Source organism: Anoplopoma fimbria, chromosome 23, assembly GCF_027596085.1.
Source record: "Anoplopoma fimbria isolate UVic2021 breed Golden Eagle Sablefish chromosome 23, Afim_UVic_2022, whole genome shotgun sequence".
In the NCBI taxonomy this organism is placed as follows: Eukaryota; Metazoa; Chordata; class Actinopteri; order Perciformes; family Anoplopomatidae; genus Anoplopoma; species Anoplopoma fimbria.
In genome coordinates this window covers 2,354,877-2,374,626 of record NC_072471.1, presented here as the reverse complement: position 1 = coordinate 2,374,626, position 19,750 = coordinate 2,354,877, and the positions used below count along the sequence as shown (strand labels likewise).

The 19,750-nt window shown below is 34.6% G+C and overlaps 2 protein-coding genes across 3 annotated transcripts in view; one reads left to right on the top strand and one right to left on the bottom strand.

Annotated features, from left to right (window-relative positions):
* Positions 1-3,091, top strand: part of plxnb2a.1 (plexin b2a, tandem duplicate 1) — a 161,651-nt gene extending 158,560 nt beyond the window's left edge. The window contains 1 exon segment of the mRNA XM_054625014.1: positions 183-3,091. Within this exon segment, the coding sequence (XP_054480989.1) occupies positions 183-287 (105 nt within the window). The 3' untranslated portion in view covers positions 288-3,091.
* A 5,857-nt stretch (positions 3,092-8,948) lies between these two features.
* On the bottom strand, positions 8,949-18,884 carry mdm2 (MDM2 proto-oncogene). 2 transcript variants are annotated; one of them, XM_054624534.1, is made up of 13 exons: positions 18,800-18,884; positions 15,499-15,534; positions 13,969-14,036; positions 13,793-13,867; positions 13,547-13,680; positions 13,269-13,318; positions 12,874-12,932; positions 12,381-12,468; positions 12,100-12,287; positions 11,801-11,932; positions 10,649-10,720; positions 10,367-10,553; positions 8,949-9,494 (listed from the first exon to the last, which is right to left on the bottom strand). In XM_054624534.1, the coding sequence occupies exons 3-13, from the start codon at positions 14,017-14,019 to the stop codon at positions 8,995-8,997; spliced, it is 1,536 nt and encodes a 511-aa protein (XP_054480509.1). In that variant the 5' UTR covers positions 14,020-14,036; positions 15,499-15,534; positions 18,800-18,884; the 3' UTR covers positions 8,949-8,994. The 2 variants fall into 2 exon arrangements, with proteins under 2 accessions (XP_054480509.1, XP_054480510.1); XM_054624535.1 differs by lacking the exons at positions 13,547-13,680; positions 13,793-13,867; positions 13,969-14,036; positions 15,499-15,534; positions 18,800-18,884 and adding an exon at positions 13,462-13,533.
* Between the last annotated feature and the right edge of the window lie 866 nt (positions 18,885-19,750).

Genomic DNA, 19,750 nt, shown 5'->3' with positions numbered 1-19,750 from the left:
ATATTATTGATTAGATAACACTTATTCTTGTAAAAGGCTTAAAACAAGGGAAATGTATGTAAAACTGTAAGTATGAGTTTTGAAAAATCATAAAAATCTCTGTTTTAGTGACTTAAAACTTTGAGTTAAAAAGCTGTTAAAAGAAATTAAAATTTTAAATTTTTGTGTCCTCACTTCTGCAGATCATCCAGTCGCTGGACGACGACCCAGCAGCCCAAAACAAACAGCTCACCCTCCGCCTCCAACAGATCGCCGCCGCCCTTGAGAACAAGGTCACCGACCTTTGACCTCTGACCTCACGGAGGGGTCAGGGGGAGGAGCTAGCGGCTACTAAAGCACAGAATGTGGTTTTCCATTTAAGGACTCAAAGGAAGACGAGCTTGCAGACTCTATCGAATGTTTGAAGTGGGAGGGGCTAGTGGAGCTACAGGAAGCTGTTGACCATATAAGGACTGAAGTAGGGAGGACTAATGGGACTCCAGGAGGGATTAGGAATGGTGATTTTTGGATAAATGAAGTGTTAAAATATGCCCAGAGTGGTGGAAACTGTTGCACTGATATCTGCTGCAGTTGTGGGGCATACCTCCATTTGGCATCCCAAAACAAATACCAAGGAGGGATTCAAAATGGCGACCTTAATATGGTTGCAGAGTGGAGCTTTGTGAAATCGAAGGGTTCTTTTTTTTAATGGTAAGTGAGGCGTTTGAGCCGTGTGTTCTTCGGACCTAGATGTCTCTGTGTTTGGCTTCTCTACACCACACATTTTAATTTTAAGAAGAAAAAAAGTGCCACACAAGGAATGAAGATTTTGGGATAATTGAAGAAATGAGACATTACCAAATATTTTTTTTTTTTTTTTTGCTACTCAGCCCTTTCTGGAAGTTTGGATTGGAAGTAAAGCTGCTCCCGGACGATTTGTGACCACTTTTTACTTTACACATTACAGCAAAGCCTATGACCTGTGGATGTGAGGTGATCTGAGTTCAGTTTTTCTGTCTCCACATTAAATGACCACCAGGAGAATCTGATCTCTTGTCAGCAACAGAGAACGGTTTTCATCCTAAAGCGTGAAAACGCTTATAAAAATAATCGACCAATGAAAAAACCCACTACGGTACACACCACTGGCCAATCAGGGGTCTTGGTTTTGGTTTGTAAATTCAGGGTACGACGTCCAAAAATGAAACCACAACATTTTAACTTTCCTTATATCATGGCCAAATGTTGCTTTACATATCCGATTATGTGTTTCTATGCTGATAACACTGTGCTGGTGACTCACATCACAGCAGAATAATTTAATTCTGTTCAGTTTGTTTAGTATTATTCTTTGTATGCAATCTTTAAAGGGATGGTTTTGATTTTTTTAAATGGGTTTGTATGAGATGCTTTTCCATAGATAGTGTTTTACTTACAGTAGACGGCACTCGGCAGGGCAGCAAAGCAATTTACAACAGCGAAATGTATTTCAGCCACCAAAACAAATATTTTTACACTATATTTACATACATTTCGGTCAGAAAGCCCTTTCCAGCTGGGAACTGAAGAAGTTATCTATACTTTCTTCACAGCCACCAGACTCCATTGGAAAAACCCAGTATTTTTACATCGCAGAATTGTGACTCGATCGGTTAGTTTGCCTGGATTATTGTGCGACTTTGGTTTAAAGTGTTTGTTTGGATTCACCAAAGTCATGTCTTCTGTCAGTAAGGACTATGGATAAATACATCATACAACCCCAATTCAAAACATCCAAATATCCCTTTAAGCACAGGCTTTGCATTTCCATATACAACGTGAACATTAGCTTTTAATAGACATACAGTGCCATTCATTCTATTCTTTGGTAAAGTGTTAATCAGCGTGGTCCATAGTGTCATATCTTGTGTGTAAGTGTGTGTTGCCACTTTGTTGCTAAAGGACCCGCTTGTTTTTACTTTGTGAAAAAATCTTGACTGCTTAATCATGTGGTCTATCAGCCAAACACTTTTATTGTTAAGTGTGATTTGTTTTTATAATCTTTATGATTTCACTTCTTTTGCAATACTGTCTTCATATATATAATGCTGCATTTCTTTTCTGCACACATAAGAAGAACTGACTTAAGTATCTTATAAAGACAGGGTATCAGTAGGTCCTTCAAAAAGGCTTCAAATAAATCTAAAATGATGGCGGCGAAGTGTTAAAATGTATTAAATCCAGTTATTATAGGTCTTATTCCTCCATCATGCATGGACAGTTTTCTTAGACCTGCAAGATCTCTAAAAGCATGCAACCAAGACACAGTTTGACTTCAGTTTTCTTGATTTCCAGAGTGTCAGTGCTGCTTTACTGGTAGTCAAAGGTACGAACATTTTAAACACACAGTCAAAAACAATTAATTCTCCTCCACCTTCTTCTGTGGAAGATTTAAAATGCATTAAACAAATCAAACAAAGAGATAAAGTGAAAAATACACATGCATTGTTATATATTTGCATTAAGTTTGCATTTATTTAGTAATAATTAAATGGAAAACTTTAAAAACGCTTGTTAAGAGAACAATCATTTAGCTTTTTGCCTTTATTAACTGAATTAATTGTTTCTCATTTGACGTGAATTTTCCATGCCACATTAAAATCAAGTCACTTAAAGACTAAAGAAAATTCTGAATTGCAAAACACAAATTTCAATTTATTCTTTTTTTGATCTGACTTTAATGCAAAAAAAGTAATGTTTTAATGGAAATTCATCTCACAATGAAAAACAATTCAGTTTTTGAACACAATAACAACAAATACTTTCCTTTTGAACATGCCTTTTTTCATACATTAAAATGAAATACATATTAATATGTTTTATTTTAATGTAATTTGTTGGATTTGTTTATTTTAATGCATTTTAAATCTTCCAGATTATCCAACACAAAAAGAACCAAAAACAAAATACACACTGCTGTCTCGTTTCCAGGTTTCCTCTCATTCTACGTAAACATGACAAAGTAAATTTGTGCAAATAATTGTTTCACAGCGCCTGCAAAGACTTTCATGTGCCTCCTGATGATTGCCTCCTTCTCCTTTTCTGCACATTAAATGTTTCATAATGTTCTCAATGACGTTTTGTTTAATCTGAAATTCAGAAAAAAATCTCCATTTTGTGAACCTGCATCAGTGTCGTAAAGAGTACGAAAGTAATTATTCTTTAAATATCCAAAGCAGAGGGAAGAACAATATGTTTATGTCAACTGAAATATGGGAGAAGATATAACCATATAATCGTTTATATTTCCAGCATCTCTGTAAGTGAGTGATTTGTGGAGCAAGTGATCAGAGGATCTGCAGCAGTCTTTGGGTTTAAGTGCCGTTTAAGTCGCTGAAATGAAAATTAAGTCATTTATCTTTTCCTTTTGCTGCATATTAATCATCGTCACCGTAAAATCATTATACATCGGCATTATTATTATTTGCCTTCTGAGCCCAGACGCCGTGCTTTATGGAGTGCTTGAGTTCAAATCAAATATTAAATATTAAATATGCAGTTGGATGTAAGTTGGATGGTGAACCCCTTGGCCTTCTGGGAGAGAAGGACTTTGCTTTTTATTTTCGGTCAGTGAAATTTATTGATTGATTATTTACAAATTGCATCTTTAAATTCTGAAGCAATACGACCTTTAGGCTGGTGCTGAAACTCAAATTCTTTGTGAACTGATCCAGAGTTCGGCACCACATGACTTCCAGATACGACGACTGAAATAAACACATCTTAGCTTTTTATTTTTAGCTTTCTTCAGGGCATTTTTTCTCCCATAAATTTGTTTATGAAAGCCACTTTTGTGCCAAATAACTTAATGAAACGTGTGTTGCTGTTTTTTTGTTTGTATGTTTGATGAGTGTAGCCAGAAATAAGGGGGTAAAACAATTGTGTATTAAATAACATGGTGGTACTTTTATAAAAAGAAAAGGTTGTTGAAATGTGAAACTTTTTTTGGAGGTTGTTTTCAGTGCCGGAGGAAACCCATTCACAAAGAAATGTCACCAGCTTTTCAAAGCAAAGTGCCACATTTGCTTTTGATTTTTACATCTTAAAACCCTTCCGATATAAGAGCTTAATCTCTACATCACTCTACAAATTAGTTTAATTGATGAATATGAGACATCTTATTCAAAATATATCTGAAAAACGTCTCTTTCTCTATTCCTTCACCAACGCTAGCTTCTTTTTGCCACCAGCGAGTGCCTTAAAGAGAACTGAAAGTAGATTTGGACGTAAAAGCCAAAATAAAAGGTGTCATTAGACAAATGTCTGTTTATAGAAGGTTTACTGGATGTTTGTGGTTCTTAACTGGACGATCACAACAGAAAACAAACGGGGGCTGTTAGAAAGTATTTTAGAGAGGGCAAAGTTGGTATGGTCACATGTTTTTTAAAGCTAATTTCATTCCCAAAATGTCAGACAATTTTTGAAAATCCAAACCCACTAGATTCAACTGTAACTTGTCAAAAAAATATATATATATTCTTAAAGTCTGGAAGCAAGCTAGCCTGGTATCTGTCTAAAGTTTTAGAATAGAACTCAAAATTTAGAGCTCATTAATTAGCTGTGTATTTGTTTATTTGACCATAGCCAGTTAGCGTAACTGTTTCTGTAATTGGCAGAAATGGAATATAATATTCCAAAGTATGTTTTTTGTATAATCACCTGAAAATCAGAAATGTTGATTCTAAACAGCGTCTGCGTTTTCAAGTTTCTGTTGGTTGCAATCTGCAACCCCGCCACTAGATGGCACCACATTCTACACACTGCACCTTTAAAAACATTAAAGAAAATAGATGCTAAAGAAAAATGAATGTCTTTACTTTTCCCTTTTGCAAGACATTTTTATGAAACTCAACATTGTGGATTGTTTAATTTCACAGATCATTGATCTGGCATAAACTGGATTGTGAATCATTAATGGTGGAAATGTATTTTTTGGAACAAAACCTGTGAAAAAGTGTTTGTTTAACGAACACACAGCTGCGGTCCCAACGCTCCAGAACAGTTTGGTAAATATTAGAAGAATGTGACCGGCATATTTGATGTTTAATTCAGTGTTTTTCAGAGGCAGAGAGGTAAAAGGAATATGTTCATGTGTAAAGAAAGGATGAGGGAACGGAGCCTTCACTGTAAGTAGATTTATTCTTCCGCTATTTGAGGATGTGTGTGTTTGAAAAAAAGCGTATTTCAAAAATACTGTTTTAGAGGCACAAAGTAAACAAGTTTTAAACAAGTTTTGAATGTTAAAACAGAAAATCGGCCCACTGGTACTGATGTTTTTTACTAACATAAATGTGTTTGTACCATTGTATAAACGTTTGTACATCAAATACAACATCCCCTTTTGTTGATTCTTGTAACATCATTGTAGGAAACATTATTTGGTTTTGTTTGTGGATGGAGTGGACCAACTGTGGACTATTTGAAAAACGGACAGAAACCGCATTACCAGTAACCAGGAACCAACTGGTCTTTACTGGTCTGGAGCCCAAATCGGTGACTCTTCTGAGGAGAAGTGGGCAAAAAAAAATCCAGATCTAGGAAGTCCAAATATCCAATAAAAGATGTTTATACAAACACAAAGTCTTCTTCTATGGTTTTGTCGTCTTGCCTTTTTCTTCTCATGTCTTAATGTTGATTTTAAGCTACAAAAACTCATTTTTAATTGATTATTTCATCCTGTAAAACCTCCAGACTTTAATTCAAATTATTTAAAATATTGTCAGTTATTTTGACACAACAGCAGCCTCACTAAACTTTATAAACATAGTATTTATGGTAAGGAAATGCATTTACAATCTGTGGAAAAATCACAAATGCAACAATTTAGAATTTTCTGAACTGACAAAAATGTTTGTTTTCAAAAACTAGACAAAAAGTCACCAGAATATAAATCCTTGTTTCTGAAAGACATGTTTTGATAATCAGTCACACTGAGACAACAATGGATTCATCAGATTTCACTTTTTACTATTCATGTGTTTGGATGTTCCACAGCAGAAGAACACTGTTTAACAGACAAACACTGTGATACACCTTCAGGCTGCCTGAGGCGAGGACACTCCAGTTTTATTTTGAAAGGAGCTTCCTGTTTATCATTCAGAGATGTGCTCACACGTTCCACTCCCGACAGATTCAGCAGAACACAGGATTCAAATTCACGGGTGGTTATTTGATGCTGCATATTATTAATGAATATTTGTTTCTTTTGAATCACAATTATCTTTTCATTGCATCACTTTGAGCTCCATCGAGTTAATTTATGAGGAAAATAGTTTAAAACTGGTTTAAACTGTATTATGATGGGAATTATTTTTAACTGATAACAAACATTAACAGTGTTTTACTCTTAGTTGTTTCTGCAGAACTTCCTCTCTGACGTTGACAAACGTGTCACCAAAACCTCTTTGTGCAGTTTGGTGAGTTTTACATTAATTTCTGTTTTTATTTTTTCTACTTTGACTTTGACTTATTACATATTAGCAAAATGATGTGAGCTGCTGATATACAATTAAATGTATTCAAATTAGATGGAGAACATCCTTAGTTTTTACTCGAATAAATCTTGACAATGACAACAATTTTGAATCTTATTTTTTTATTATCAGCCAGTTAATAATAATAATCATTATATTACTGCTAATAATTATTATAATTATGAAAATAAGAATTATTATACTAATAATCATAATAATTATAAATGCAAATAAAAATAACCATAATTAGTAGTATTATAATGATAAAAATAAGATTATTTAATACGATTTAAACGTGACAACACTGCCTCTCTGTGTCTTTAATGAAGAACTGCACTTTTAACCAGCAGCAGATTCAATATAACAAATAATTAATAAAGTGACAGTTAATTTAAATATCAGAGAAGCTGATCAAATAATAAAAAAACATGGAGGAATGTACAGTTCAAAGAGGGTTTAATTTATTCGTCCAGCAGTTGAAGCTGCTGTGGATGTGACACACAGCTCAAGGAGGCAATTAAAGTATTTCTAAAAACTAAAACAATTATGCCTTTCCTTTAAGAATATGGCATGGTTAATCTTTTTTTTTTTTACTTTAAATGTATTTACTTATTTTTTATTATTTTTAAAAAGATTTTTACATCAGTGTATTTTATTTATTTCCTTTTTTTTGTTTTTTGCCTAATATTTATTCTAACTATGGCTAATGAAAAGAATATATAGCCTGAATATTTAAAAATAATATATTCATTTATACATATTCTTTAAAAAAAAAAAAAAAAAAAGAAATAAACAAAAATTGTCGTTAAACTTTTTATTTTGTTCACAGCAAATCTATTACAAGAAAATATTACAGATCTCATATATTCATCTTATTATTTAAAAGTTTCTGTTTTAATATACATGAGCGTCTTAAATAAACATGTAATAAATAACAGATGATGTTTGGTAACACTTCAGTTTATGGGCTGTAATTTACTAAATATTTCCATGAAAGTTTCCTGTAAAGTACAACAGTTGGTCCTAATTAAGCAAGTTATAATATTATATATATATATATATATATATATTATATGTTATGTATAAGGTTTACCTGGAGAACCTTTTGACCAATGCACACAACAATGAAAGCATACAAATCAAATATATGGCAAATAAAGTTTCTATTAATAACTTAATGTCACTTTTTTTTTTACTATAATTACATTTGTCTTTCCAAGAAACTGTCAATAAAAAGATTAGAAAATTACAGACCTGTAAAATTAAAGGTAACGCTTTATTTCATGGGTCTAACATTTCTGAATCATTTCTGAATATTTTACAAAAAGTCTCCTGGAAAGAAATATATCATCATTATAGGGAAAATAGACTTTTCTGTTGAAATAGTATTATTATTGATATAAATAAATGTTTTTTTGTGTTAAAGTACACAAAACAAGTAAAGACATTTTATCTGGGTTTAAACAGAGTCAACTCTATTTACCCTATAATTCATCAAATTAAGAATATTCTTTCCAGGAAACGTTAATATATATATTTATAGACCCATAAAATAAAACGTTACCTTAAACAGCATTACCGGATGTTAAGACTTAAAGAAACAATCCAACATTTCAGAGATTTTTCCCCCCAAAATTGAGTAAGTTCAGCTGGAGATGAAATTGAAAACAGACAAAGAGCCTCTGTTTTATTAATGAAAAATAATTTAATTGACAGAGGCTTTTTTTAATGCATCACCTAAATGATAAGTTGTCTTTTTGTCAACATCTGTCATGAAAAGACCAAAACCAACAATGTGTTGATGCTACGAAATAATTATTGTGTGTATCTGAAACCTGAAACCTGAAGCCTGAAGCCCTACACCGTCCTGCTGCCCCAAACGCACACCAAATGTGGATTAATCCGCCGCTGAAAGTAGTCCCCAACAAAGCACTTTTAATTACTTCTCAAGCCAAAAATATGAAGTATTTAGTTTTGTTGCTTTTCCCTGTTTTTATTTTTTACTTTAAATTTAATATCTTTCAGATTTGGACTGATGTTCAGACCAAACAAGCTCTTTAAATACATCATCCTGGGCTCTCATATACCTGGTATTAATGATGATTATACCAAACGATTTATTGATTGTTTCAGCTCTACTTAAAAACTACAATCCCCAGCTGTTTAATGAACCATGTGAGTGTTTTTTTTTTTAGATTTTGGTGGCAAAAACAGAGTCTGAAAGTCAGAAAGTATCGTGAGATGAACTTAAAATATTGTTGATTTTGGTCTTTTTCGTTTTCTTTTGACAAAAAATTTAAAAAATAGAAGCCATACCAGCTTTTTTAGAAAAGAGAGTCAAAGACAGAAAGTGCAAACATGTGCCTGAGGACTGAAACTAAACTCTTTTTTAAATTTGGTGAATATTCAATGTAGTTCTGTATGAAGGGGAGGACAGACTGAGGACAGACTGACAGACTGAGGACAGACTGGGAGGACAGACTGGGAGGACAGACTGGGAGTCTCAGCTGAGGTAGGTGAGGATGACGGACTGGATGGGCAGCCTGCAGACCGGACACAGCTTGTTCCTCTTCTTCAGCTTGCGGGCGCAGACGTAGCAGGACATCAGGTGACCCGTCCTCCCGTGGACGATGCAGCCGTTCTTCGGCCGGGACTGACAGATGAGACACGGGTCCAGACACGAGTCCGGCAGACGCCACTCCGCCGACACGCTGCGCTCCAGCTCGGGGAGAACAATAGGTGGCGTGATGGTGGGGGAGGACGGGAGAAGCTCCTGGGAGTCCATGGAGGAGGAAGGCTGGGAGTCTGGAGTCCAGAGCTTCTGCTGTGAGGATGAGGAGGAGGAGGAGGAAGGCTGGGAGGACGAGAGGAGATCCTGAGAGTTGGGAGCGGAGGAGTCCAGAGCAGAGAGGGAGGAGTCTGAGTGGCACTGAGACGGGAGAGGAGTTTTGGCTCTTTTACCGTCCGGGACGTCGACTCCTTCGTTCTCCTCGACATCAGAACCTTCAGGAGACACATCGATCAATCAATCACTCATCAATACTTTTAGGTATTAGAACTTCTTCTTTCTTCCATTGATAATAAAGCACAACCCCTACAAGTAATTAATTAATTAATTTATTATTATTATTAACTATGTTATTATGTCACATTTAATAATATATCAGTCATAGTATACAAACATGTTTCTCTTTTTAGACAAAGTGCGGTATTGTTAATACTTTACTGTAAATAGTATTTTTATTTATTTACTTATTTTTCCAATCAAGATTTTTATATCACTATTGCCATCTCTTTTCATTTTTACTCATTATTTATTAATCTCTTTATTTATTATAATAGTTTGTTTTGTTTGTATTTTATTACTTAATATTTATATATCAGCCATAGATTTGATTATGTATTTATTATTATTAACTATCTTATAAAGTCACATTTAATAATTGATCAGTCATTGTGTTATAATGATAATCTTTTTTTACTCTAAATTGTGTTTTTATATTAATATTTTTATTCCATTAATATTTTGCTTTTATGTAACAATCAATTTTTTATTTATATTTTTACTTAATATTTATTATAACTATTACTATCTCTTTGTACATGTACTTGTATGTAAATTGGTATTGAAAAAACTGCACTGCAGATCCATCAGAACCTTCCGGAGACACATCGATCAATCAATCACTCATCAATAACATGTCAGTGAGGTAAAAAGATTTTATAATAATAATTTTTTAAAAAAAAAAATCATATTTAAGCCTTTTAACTTCATCGTTTTTTGATTTTTGTTTAATCGAAAACCAAATTAATTTAAAAAATAGTTTGTATATTATTTTGTCTCCCTCACTAGGTGTACTGTTTCCCTCCCCTACCTGGAGTTTCTTTGGCTTCTGATTGGTCGGTTGGCTTCGGGGGAAGGGCTTTCGGGCTGGAGGAGGCGGGCTTTGTCAGGTCGAGGGACACGTCGGACAGCCAATCCTGACGGAGCGTCCAACAGCGGAGACAGTTTCTGGGGAGAGGTGGGTTCAACTCGTCACACTTGGCACAGCGCCAGTAGTCCTGAGGGAGAAACACACACACACACACACAGTTAGACTTATAGTGTGTAACAAGTGTGTGTTTTATTATGCGTGTGTTTGTGTTTTTAAACTCACAGCTTCAGTGATCTCGGTGTCTTCATCGAAGGAGTCGTTCTCCTCTGCCTCAATGATGGTGACCTCGTATACCTGAACACATTAAAAATATATTTAACAGAGTGATACATTTATTTCAACGCCGTTTAAATGGGAAATAATTTATAGTTTTGCGGAAATTCTCAATTTGAAAATAAATGATGAATTGAATATTAGCAAAAAACGATCACAGCAGTAAAATATAAAGTCTAGTATTAATTTATATCCCATGAAAAGACCAAAACATTCCTGTCTTTAAGGTCCAAGTCCACTGTTTCTACTAAGGATCTTTAAAAAAAACATCATGAAAGATGTTTCTTTATCTAACAAACAGGAGGCAATAGGGCATTTGTAGGGGACTATATTTAGCGGCGGATGAATCCACATTAGGTGCTTTATTAATAGAGTATTTGTATGTGCGATTGAGCCAAAATAAACGACAGTGTGTTCATGATTATGAAGAAACAACTGTGTTCATTGATGTTTTAATGGAGATCTATGGCTCAGAGGAAGACACATCAGGCTTTGACACAGAAAAGATTTGTTAGTGAATGCATTCACTGTTGAGATTTGTTGACAACTAAAAAAGTACAGAATGTCCTCAGTTGGTTGAGACCTGTTGTACCAATGTTTACCACTAGGGGTCAGACTTGACTACAGTGTTTACATGATGCCTCATCTGTGTTTGTTTTTGACTCAACTTGTCTGATAATATGTTGCCACAGTTTGAGTTTTCTTTGAGACAAACTCGTCCATGTTTCCTCTCGTCTCCCCAAAAAACAGACTAACTTTCAGGTAAACAAACAAAACGTGCCTCTCTTCCTCTTCCTTCTTCTAAAGTTTGATCTCCATCATGTTGTCGGCCTCAGCTCAGCAGTAAACTGAGCACAACCTGTCTTAAACTAGTGGCTCCTTTAAACAGTTTATAAACAAACATAATATGATTTAATCACGTTGTCTTATTGCTTATTTTTAATGCAATAAGCTGGATTAAGCGCTGTGATGCGTTGCTACATTAATTTGCCAGAATGTGTCATAATGACAAATGCTTTGTACAACCAGCAAAAATAAATCCACCAAACTAGTTTAGTCACATGACTTGTGGTTCAGGGTTTCAGAGGTCGGGGCGTTTACCTGGTCGTCTGCAGACAGAGAGGCGTCGTCTTCATTGTAGTCGTCAGAGTCGACGGACTCGACCTCAAACTCGACGCTGAAGTTGTCGCTTTCCGAGTCCGAGGCTGCAACGGTGACCTCCGACCTCCCAGACTAAACACACACACACACACACACACACACAATCCACGTTATAAAACAATACTACCTTAATAGATTAAATGTGTGGTGTGTGTGTGTGTGTGTGTGTGTTCTTCCTGTGTCCTGTTCTGTGTGTGTGTGTGTTTTCATATATATATATATATATATATAACACTCACCGTGCTGTGTGACTCTGATGACTGGCTGCTGTGTCTGTCCCGTACACTCGCCAGTCCTCCGATCACGCACCACGACAGGCTTTCGTCGAAGGTCAGGGAGTAGCTGTCGGACCGCCTCCTCTTCCTCCCTTCCCCTTCCTCCCCCGACTCCTCCTCCTCTTCGTTGCCCTCTAAGCTGTCTGAAGGCCCTGAGGAGATCCGGCCGGTGGAGTTTTAACATCACAAGTTTTTTTGTTTATGAGCTTTAATGAGGTGCAGCGCCTCCAGGAGGAGAGACTCACCCGGGTCACTGCTCCTACAGCTCCTCCTCCTCCTTCTTCTTCTTCCTCTTCTGTCTGGTGATGAAGAGCGACTTCCTGAATCTGCCTCCTGAAAGCAAAAAATATTGTTTATAACTCAATAAACCTTGATACACATCTTGTACACTTCACCAGACTCCATTTAGAAATCGGTTTTTCCTTTCTTTTGTCCATTTTAAACCCTGTAGGAGAGTTTTTGCTGCATGTTCTAAAAGTGTTGTTGTCTTCTACTAAATTCAGCATTCAAAGTAATTCATAAAGTCTGTTTTTTAAAAAAAACTATTGGATTTTCCAGCAATACTTCATACAATACATTAGATGTTTAACTCTAAAATATGCCGAGAAGTAAACCCAAAAGTATGGTATGCTTAAAACAGAAACTAACACAATTATGTTAAATAAGCTCCTAAAATATTTTGAATTAAATGCAACACATCATCAGAAGTCCCGGCTGTATTTTCAGACTGAGTCTTACCTCCGTCCCTCTGTCTGTCTGAGTGTCGCTGTGTGGTTCGACCGAGCTCGGCGGCGAGTCTTGAGAAAAAGAGAGAAACGGGTTTAGTTTTGTCTGAGCAGCAGGTAAAGAAAGAGGGAAAGAGAGGAAGCCAAGAAACATCAATCATCACTGTAGGAGAACCAACATTTGCACCTGGAGTATCACAAACTAATGCTATTTGTTTTCAGCAGTATTATGCGTACACATCAAACATTAAAATAGACTAGTTGGTGTAAATATTAGCTTTATTATCTTTGAATTATTGTCACTTTTCGCAAGTGAAGTTTGGTAAATCTGCACCTTAAGCAGGCTTTTTTTAAAAGATCCACAAATGTGACATTTGGATCCAGAAAGAGGGAAAGAATCAGTCTCACCTTGGTTCTTCACGGCCACCAGGTTCTTGGTGATCATAGCAAACAGAACTCTGAAACACAAACATACTTTTGTTACTGCACTGTTAAAGTCTGCAACACACATAAAATCATTGTATATTTTACAAATGTTCAATTATGGCTCTTAGCTTTTTGTTTATTTTTTATGTTAAAAGTACAAAATAAGATGCCTTACATTTCTGAAACCCAGTGAAGATGAATCTAAACAGCCAATGAATCATCAACTTCCTGTTTTGTCTCTCTCTCTCTCTCTCTCTCACCGTGGCTCTTTAACAGAGAAGCTGTCGACTCCCAGCACCCGCCCCAGTGCATCCTGGGAGCAGTGGACGATGTGCTGCTGCTTCTGGTCGTACAGCTGCTTCTGGATGATGTACTGACCCAGGTAGAACATCACCTGTGAGAAAAGACAATCACAGATGCATTATGGGATCAGCTCCTGATTGGCTGAATGAAGCATTACAAAGTGGAAACTTGATTCAGATAAGTATTTATTTTTCTTAGTTTACCTCCTTCATGGTGAAAACTTCTTTAGTTGCTCCTGCATGTTGCAGTAAAGTCTGGAACTCTACCTTTGGTCTGACCTAAACACACACAGACAGACAGGTAAGAGTTAAGTTAAGTAAAACCCTTAAACAACCAGTTAACAACCAGTAAAGACGTGAGTTAACTAGTCTTCTCTCACCAGTTTGTTGTCGTCTGCGCCGTCCGTGTTGAGCTCTCCGTCTGATGACATCGTGAAGCTGATTGTTTCTGCACAGAAAACACACAAACCGGTAATTAGTACCACATAGAATACTATTTAATATCTGTATGAACATGAAAGTATGATGGAAAACAATCATTATGGTTCCTAATGATGTGGTAGAAAATGTATGGATGGATTAACTGATTAAAGATGATTCATTCTTAGAAGTTTATGGAGTTGCTGACTGAAAACTCGAAAGCCTCCTGCAGCAAAATCCACTATTTACAACAAAACAATCCCACATTTAGTCACACGAAGTCGAATATAAAAACATTTACAACTAAAATTACTACCTACAGTAAGGAGGAATAAATATTATTTAATAAAATGTAATAAAATACTTGCTTAGTGAATTTAAGTCTTATATTTATTCCTCTTTTAGTTCCTATTTAGTCTTCACCAATTCCTGATAAAAAATACAGAATAATAAAACGATTGGCTGCTAAATAATAATAATAATCAACTTTATTTACTTAGCACTTTTCAAAACAAGGTTACAAAGGTTGCTTTATCAGACCAAAATAAAAATGGCAACAAACCAACCAACAATTTAAAGTTATACAGTACTGAGTAAAGGAGCTACTATTGAGAAAAGTACATTTGAACAAAATAGAATAATTCAAATAAAGGTGAAAAAAACTTAACAGATAAAAAGACCACAAACAAACATTAAAGCACACAAAAATTCAGGATTGTTTTTCTAATTTGGTCTAATAATGCTGGACAGGAACTGTATATTGGGTTAATTTTAGGTGAAAACAGACACCTGCTGCTGCTCGAAAACAACACTTATGAAAACTGCGAACCGAAAATTGACCCGAAAGACGCTAAAACGCTCCATTGAGCAGAAGGGAACTGCAGATGTGGGTGATATTTCCCTTTTAAAACCATCACCTTTCACATTATACAGTCATTTATCTACTTTGTTAGCATAAAAACACTGTTTTAAGGAACTTTAAAACAACTGTCATCTGAAATTCTAACCTTCTACTCAGAGCAACTCTGTGAATGTCAACAGCTGCTGTAAAATGTAAATGTCATATGTAAATATTTGATGTTTTCCTACTAATCTATGACAGTACATTCTGTGTTAAGTTGTATTTTTAAACTGTTGGTTGGAAAATCAATTTGAAGTTATGTGAAAATGTGATAGCCACATTTCCCAATTTACAGGCCAAATGATCATAACAAATTAACACAAGATCAATTTCCACAATATGTTAAATCAGTGTAGACAAAATGACACATTAAATAATTAAAAAGTACAGTGCAATGATCTGTGCTCCACTATTAAGCAAAACTCTCCACACATCAGGTAAAACTACAACTTGAACCACTAAGTTTGATCCCATTTTCATAGAATCACTCATTTACAACATGTATTAGTTAAGCTATAAGGGTGACAGTTAAAGGAATTATTATATAGTGTTTTTTTTATATAAATCAGATAGAAATGAGAACTCTTACCGGTATATACAGAGTAGAAGGTTTCAGCAGAGCATCCTGTGCAAAGTACAAAAAGATAAAGTGCAGTCAGAGTGGATCAGAGTGGAGCTGCAGCCTCTTATAGACCTGCTCAGACATGTCAGGACTAGACCAGCCTAAGTGGCCCAGCCTAGCCTAGCCTGGGCCTATCAGGGCCTAACAATCCACTCAGGTCTGAGTCAGCAGTGGTGAGTTGCAGTTCTAATGTTTGAACTGACAGCACCAGCTGATTTAATCACACAGCTGGCAGACATGCCGGCACTAGTCCAGGATGACTCATCCCTGTCAACCAGGCTGACCACGATAATGAAACTAACCCATGTTAACCAGGGCTAAATCCTCTGGCTTAAAGGGAAATGGAGAAGTAGATAAAAATACAATGATAATTGCATAATTCTTCCTACGTCATTTATTTTGTCCGATCAAATTTTTTTTTTTTTACAGAGGATCAAATCACATAACTGAGAGAGACTGATGTTTAATAAAACTAATATAATGCAAATAAAAAAAGACTCATAACATACATATATATACATACACACATATATATATATATATATATACACACACATATGTATATACACATACAGTGTATATATATATATATATATATACACACACATACATACATACATATATATACATATATACACACATATATATATACATATATATATACATATATACATACATATATATATATATATATATATATACATACATACATACACACATATTAATGCATACATATATATACATACATACACATATATATAAACATACATACATATTATGATTTTGAGTCTTTTTTAATTGCTTTGTATTAGTTTTATTAAACATCAGTCTCTCTTAGTTCTGTGTTTAATATATCTATCTATATCTCTAGAGATAGATATAGATTCAACAAGGCTGCGGGATAAATTATTAACAATTTGAATTCTGCATATGATTCAGATAAATCATTCAAAATCCACCAAACTAACGAAACATTCCCAGACACCACATATGTTTTTGGTGTTTTTTTTAGAAAGTATTGGTGCACAACCCATGCCTCAGCCCTGCTCCCCCCTTTAGTGTGGATATGTCTGGGCAGCCGACTGAGTGACTGCACAGAAACACTGACTGGTTCCTCCACAACAAACAGCATGAGTCAGTCAGCTGCTCAACAGTTACCATTACGACACAGACTGAAGCACAGTAAAAAAAATATGTCCGGACTTGTCCCACTCTGGTCTCTGTAACGCTTGAATTACAACACCAGGAGGCAATAGATGCAATTTAACCTGCAGAAATGGAGTATTAATCTGCAGAAATGGAGGATTAATATGCAGAAATGGAGGATTAACATGCAGAAATGGAGGATTAATCTGCAGAAATAGTGATTAATGTATAGAAATGGAGTATTAATCTGCAGAAATGGAGTATTAATCTGCAGAAATGGAGGATTAATCTGCAGAAATAGTGATTAATATGCAGAAATAGAGTATTAATCTGCAGAAATGGAGGATTAATCTGCAGAAATGGAGTATTAATATGCAGAAATGGAGTATTAATCTGCAGAAATGGAGGATTAATATGCAGAAATGGAGGATTAATATGCAGAAATGGAGGATTAATATGCAGAAATGGAGGATTAATATGCAGAAATAGTGATTAATATGCAGAAATAGTGATTAATCTGCAGAAATAGAGTATTAATCTGCAGAAATAGTGATTAATATGCAGAAATAGAGTATTAATCTGCAGAAATAGTGATTAATCTGCAGAAATAGAGTATTAATCTGCAGAAATAGTGATTAATATGCAGAAATAGTGATTAATCTGCAGAAATAGTGATTAATATGCAAAAATAGTGATTAATATACAGAAATAGAGTATTAATCTGCAGAAATAGTGATTAATCTGCAGAAATGCAACTTTAAAAACAGTGAAAGTTGCACATTTTGCATGCAAAACACTGCATATCTGCCTTAAAAATCAAACTCTTATATTTCAGCTTTTATATTAAAATCACAATAAAGTAACTCACTTATAAGTTTACGTTATAAAACTGCATTTACAACAACAACAAATAGTATTAAAACTGCACCAAAGTAAGAGCAACCGCATGTGTGTCACAGCAGCTCCAAATGCTAGTTAGCATTAGCTCCTCCTAACATGCAGAAATAGTGATTAATCTGCAGAAATAGTGATTAATCTGCAGAAATAGAGTATTAATCTGCAGAAATAGTGATTAATATGCAGAAATAGAGTATTAATGGAGGATTAATCTGCAGAAATAGAGTATTAATCTGCAGAAATAGTGATTAATCTGCAGAAATAGAGTATTAATCTGCAGAAATAGTGTATTAATCTGCAGAAATAGAGTATTAATCTGCAGAAATAGAGTATTAATCTGCAGAAATAGAGTATTAATCTGCAGAAATAGTGATTAATCTGCAGAAATAGAGTATTAATCTGCAGAAATAGTGATTAATCTGCAGAAATAGAGGATTAATGGAGGATTAATCTGCAGAAATAGAGTATTAATATATAGAAATGGAGGATTAATCTGCAGAAATGGAGGATTAATCTGCAGAAATAGTGATTAATCTGCAGAAATAGTGATTAATATGCAGAAATGGAGGGTTAATATGCAGAAATAGTGTATTAATCTGCAGAAATAGTGATTAATAGGCAGAAATGGAGGATTAATCTGCAGAAATAGTGATTAATATGCAGAAATGGAGGATTAATATGCAGAAATAGTGATTAATATGCAGAAATGGAGTATTAATCTACAGAAATAGAGTATTAATCTGCAGAAATAGTGATTAATCTGCAGAAATGCAACTTTAAAAACAGTGAAAGTTGCACATTTTGCATGCAAAACACTGCATATCTGCCTTAAAAATCAAACTCTTATATTCCAGCTTTTATATTAAAATCACAATAAAGTAACTAACTTATAAATTTAGGTTATAAAACAACAACAAATAGTATTAAAACTGCACCAAAGTAAGAGCAACCGCATGTGTGTCACAACAGCTTCCCAATGCTAGTTAGCATTAGCTCCTCTGGAACCACGGCTTCCAGAGCAGAGCGCGGCCGCAGTTTGGGCTCCTCAGTCCGGCTCCGCTCAGCCAGGAAACCCCGAGGCTCCGCGGCCTGCTAGCCCGATGCTAACCTTCTCCGCGGCCTGCTAGCCCGCTGCTAACGTGCTCTGCCGCTATTGTAGTGCTTCTACCGGGGGGGTTATATTATTACGCCGTACATATACATCATATATGTGTATAATACTTACTTTAAATGTTAATGGTGGTGGAATTATTTGCTTAAAAGGCGGCGGTCGAGCCTCCAGCCGCCGACATGTTTACCGCTAGTGTAGTTCCGGCAACCGCTTGTGTGTGTAGCGCCCCTGGTGGCCGGACACCGACACTGCACCCACAGCTCACAGCTCATTTATACACACAGCAAATAACCCTTTGTGTTTTATTGTCCTTCTCTTTAGTGGGGGAATATATAGTGAAAAATTCTAATATTTTTTAACATACATAAATAAATAACATAATAACATAACATGAATTAAAATAATTGAATAAAATAGAATAGAACAGAACACAGGAATAAAATAAACACAACAAATAACCCTTTGTGTTTTATTGTCCTTCTCTTTAACATAATTAAAATTATTGGGAATATATAGTGAAAAATTCTAATATTTTTTAACATACATAAATAAATAATATATAATAATAAAAATAATTTTTAACATAACATGAATTAAAATAATTGAATAAAATAAAAAATAGAACAGAACACAGGAATAAAATAAACACAACAAATAACCCTTTGTGTTTTATTATCCTTCTCTTGTTAAGGTAATGTTTAGTGGGGGAATATATAGTGAAAAATTCTAATATTTTTTAACATACATAAATAAATAACATAATAAATAACAATTCAATTTAAAACCTAATTTATTCAAGTAAGTATTCAATAATGTTAACACAGTTATCATGGCTGTAATAATAATATTATTGAATACTTACTTAAAATTAGGTTCTAAATTAATTAAAAATTTTATTTATACACAACAAATAACCCTTTGTGTTTTATTATCCTTCTCTTGTTAAGGTAATGTTTAGTGGGGGAATTTTCTAATATAAATAACATAGTTAAAATAATTGAAAAATTCTAATAAACACAACAAATTTTTAACATAATAAATAAATAACATAATAACATAACATAA